The sequence below is a fragment of the Buceros rhinoceros genome, unplaced genomic scaffold (assembly GCF_000710305.1).
Source record: "Buceros rhinoceros silvestris isolate BGI_N320 unplaced genomic scaffold, ASM71030v1 scaffold12734, whole genome shotgun sequence".
NCBI lineage: Eukaryota > Metazoa > Chordata > Aves > Bucerotiformes > Bucerotidae > Buceros > Buceros rhinoceros.
In genome coordinates, this window is record NW_010408853.1 from 13,704 (window position 1) to 17,461 (window position 3,758).

Below are 3,758 nucleotides of genomic sequence, written 5' to 3' on the forward strand. Positions count from 1 at the left end.
GACATCTCCTGTCTCATTAGAACAATAGAGGCTTTTCTGGGGGCACCAGAAGGAGGCAGAAATGTAATGACTTCTGCGACCTTGCCCACTTTTGACCTTGGCTGCCTCCTCCCTGAAACAAGGAAGCCCTGGGAGGTTCTTCAGTGAAATAGAACCAGTCCCAGCTATCTTCCTGCTCATTCGTGAGATACTAAGCACTGACTATTGCTCAGCTGTGGATGAGCAGCCTAAGGACACTTGCCTGAATCTTTCTGTCCTATTTCAAGTTACTCACTGTCTCTGAAGCTGTAAGAAGAAGCAAGTAAAAGGAAACAAGAACAGAAATGAATTGTTGACAAGAGCAAACTTCTGTCATTAATTTTATCATAACAGTAAACTGTATGTTTTTATTACTGCCAGTGTTGTACATTTCTTTTTAGATCAGGATGTGTCTTGGTAACCACTTGTTAAGAGCACCGTGTTTTGTGCACTTAATTAATACATGCTGGTCACTTTCCTTCTTCTCACACTGATTCTATTGTTCTCAGTGGGAAATGGTTGTAAATATTAGCCCAATAGTAGGCCAGGAAACACATGAATTAAAATGGACAGAAATGTATTTCTATGCCAATACCCAGCTCTAAAGCCGTAGCCCATTCTGATAAAAAGGTTATATAGAATAGTAACGCTTTCATTCATGGCCTTTTTTTCTTGATGTATTTATGTGGCATATCATCATTAGTGATGATTGTGTACAGTCTTTATTAACAATGCATGCTTAAGCCTGACTGAAACAGAGCTTAGTTTTAATGTTGTGTTTGCTACTGTGGTAGTCAGAAAGAATTTTACACTTATAAAGTGAACAGACATGGAACCCCGATTTATCATTGCATATATCATTTCTCAGAGGAGGACTACTCTCAATAAAATTTCCACTTCTTTTTCAATATGATTGTTTATACATAATTTGGATAGTCATTACAGGTATGATTTAATTTCTCAAATTGATGAACTTGTCCTTACCTCTCCAGATAAACACGTATGGTACTGATTTTATCCTTATTTAAAAGCTCTGTGGTGCTTTTTGATAAACTGAAGAAAAACCATCATCAGAGTCCTAAAGTAATGTTCAAGAGATGCAGCAAAAGCCCCAACAGTGCTTCAGTGTCTGCTGAAATAAAATAGTTTTACATGAATTAGTATTTCCAATGTTGCTGAGGCTTAAAAGTTATTTTTTTCAAAACAACTGGGTTTTAAACTGAAGATCACGTATAGAATAGAACAGCAGCACCAAGAAAACAAAACTGACAAAAGCCTTTTGAAAAAATATATGATGATGGATGACTTTTACTTCAGATGAATGAATTTGATAGCTGGCAGGGAATTAGGATATCTACTTACCTCTCCGAGTACTTAGAAATACATAAGGCAAGGAACCAGGAAGCTCAAGAAAGCAGAGATAGCAACAGTCAACTGTACCCTTTCTTGCTTTTATCCACATAATATCAAAGTGTTTCTAGTAGTGCAAACACAGTTTCCTGATTTAGAGTAGCTGTAGATAAGAACTGTTAAGGGAAGATCCTGTTTCCTTACAAATGTATAAGATAAAAATGAAAGAAAGAGAGTTGGATTAGTTGAATCCAACTGTTAGATTTGGATTATTTTTATGGGTTTGTGTCTAATTAAAAAGCTAATTACCTGTACTGCTTTTCTTCTAATATAGTACTCTGAGATAATTTATTTTTTTTTTTAAGTGGGAGTAAGTTGGTAGTGTGTTTTACTTTGTCTTCCCATTGTTACTTACAAAGCATTTCCAAGGTAACCCATGTAAACCACTATCAAAGGCTGCCCTCATTTTGGCTCTTGTTCTGTTTTTCAAATGGCATTTTGACAAATGTTCTTCATTATATCTTTACAGCTGCAGTTTGTGATGGAAAATTTATGTTGACTGACTCCTCTGGGTTTTTTCACTCTATGAATTATCCAAAACCATATAATGCAAATATCATTTGCCAATGGATTATACTGTAAGCCATTTTCCAATAATTTTCTGTGTATCTTTTTTTTCCATTATGAGATTATATTGTTTCCTGCACATCGACCTTATGCCATTTGTTTGTATTCCCAAATAACCCAGCATGGCAAATAAGTTATATCATTTTGTCCTTCATGTTTTTGTAACTTTCTTTTAAAAAGTTGCATAACCTAAAACCTGTAAATACATCAATAATTTTCCTGCTTAGGAAATTTCTTAGGAATGATTTTGAAACATCTTGTGTATTCAATACGGGCACAGGAATATGTGTTAAAATTCACCCTATAGTACATCCAAGATTTGATTTATCTTCTGCCTGCCTTTGTCTAGGATTTCCCCATTACCTTTAGGAAAAGATTTTACATTTTCCCCCTATTTAACTCCTCTTCAAATGCAGATATAATTTCCTTTCCCTTTAAAAGAGCAATATGCTCAAAATTTCCCAGAAAGATTAGCTTCCTGAAAGGTTATTTTTCACCTATATGTTTTACTCTTTTCAGATCAAGAATACTTTTTGCCTATGGAGAAATACAAACAAAAACCAGCAAATGTCAACATTCAAATATTTACTTCATGCTTTTTCACTTATAAGCACCAGCAAATTGCTGTTGAAAAGTTATCTTCAGTGTGTCGTTCAATTACAGAAAACAACAAATAGTGGTTTGGGAAGCTAAGCTGGTTGTGATAGTAGTTTTAGAATTTGGACTACCATATATGTTTAGTGGAAAGGCAATAGGAGAACTAATTAAATATTGATAACTGAAAAAACATTACTGCAGCAAAATCAAAACCAGTACTATTTTCGCTTTTGTTAAAGTGACTTCTGATATTAAACTTACTGGGTGATGGTTAGGTTTAAAGACACATTCCCAAATAGTGGGTTTGAGACCCTCAAATTTTCATGCAAATCCTAGTTTTTGTCATAAATGCCATTATTTTGGATATTCAGGAGACAGGTTTTTATATCTTGCTATTCGTATTGACACCATGATACCACTCCTCTGACTTTAGGAAGCCTACCTGAGCAGTGAGATGTTACCTAGTAGTATTTAAAAGTAATTGCAAATTAATGAGATGCAGAAGAAAAAAGAAAAAAAAAAACAACCCACAAAAAAACTGTTCAGCTGCATATCACACTCCAGAGTCTGGAAGATTCACTTCCTAAAATATACTTAAATCCATTGAGTAAAGCAGTCCTTGTACTGTTACAAAAGAATTATGCCCTATTCCTGTGGTTATTTTACAAACTAGAAGTTAGTCAAATAGGCCATCTTGATTAGCAACTATGAGTTACGTAATTTCCTGTTGTTTTTGAACTTAACACCATTCAAGCATGTAATGAATTTACTGCAGTAAAAACAAAAGTTATTAGACTTGACTCTCAGTTTTGGGGTTGATTTTTCTCTTGTTATCTTAGAGTGCCTCAAGGGTTGTCCATTAAACTGAACTTCACTTCTTTTGAAACACAACAATATGCAGACACATTAAATATTTTTGAAGGTATAGGACAAAAGAAGATTTTACGAGGTAAGGTTATTTTTTTTGGCTAATATTACTTTTCCATTGATAAAATTTAAGTAGTAAAATAAGTGAAAAAAGTTGCATGCATACGTTTAAGTGGAAGAAGGAACCTGTTAGACATTTGATCTCAATACACAATAGCTACTCTCATGAAGTGACAAAATAAATGCTTCCCTAATGTATTAAGAAATCTCTAGTTTTGGGGGGGGGGGGGGGGAGGGTA

At 34.4% G+C, this 3,758-nt stretch overlaps 1 protein-coding gene across 1 annotated transcript in view; it reads left to right on the forward strand.

Moving 5' to 3' along the window:
* The window catches only part of TMPRSS15 (transmembrane protease, serine 15), a gene marked incomplete at both ends in the record, with an annotated part of 41,804 nt that overhangs the window by 12,739 nt on the left and 25,307 nt on the right, over nucleotides 1–3,758 (forward strand). The window contains 2 exons of the mRNA XM_010135020.1: nucleotides 1,898–2,006; nucleotides 3,432–3,541. Coding sequence (XP_010133322.1) covers nucleotides 1,898–2,006; nucleotides 3,432–3,541 — 219 coding nt within the window. The remainder of the gene's footprint in view (nucleotides 1–1,897; nucleotides 2,007–3,431; nucleotides 3,542–3,758) is intronic.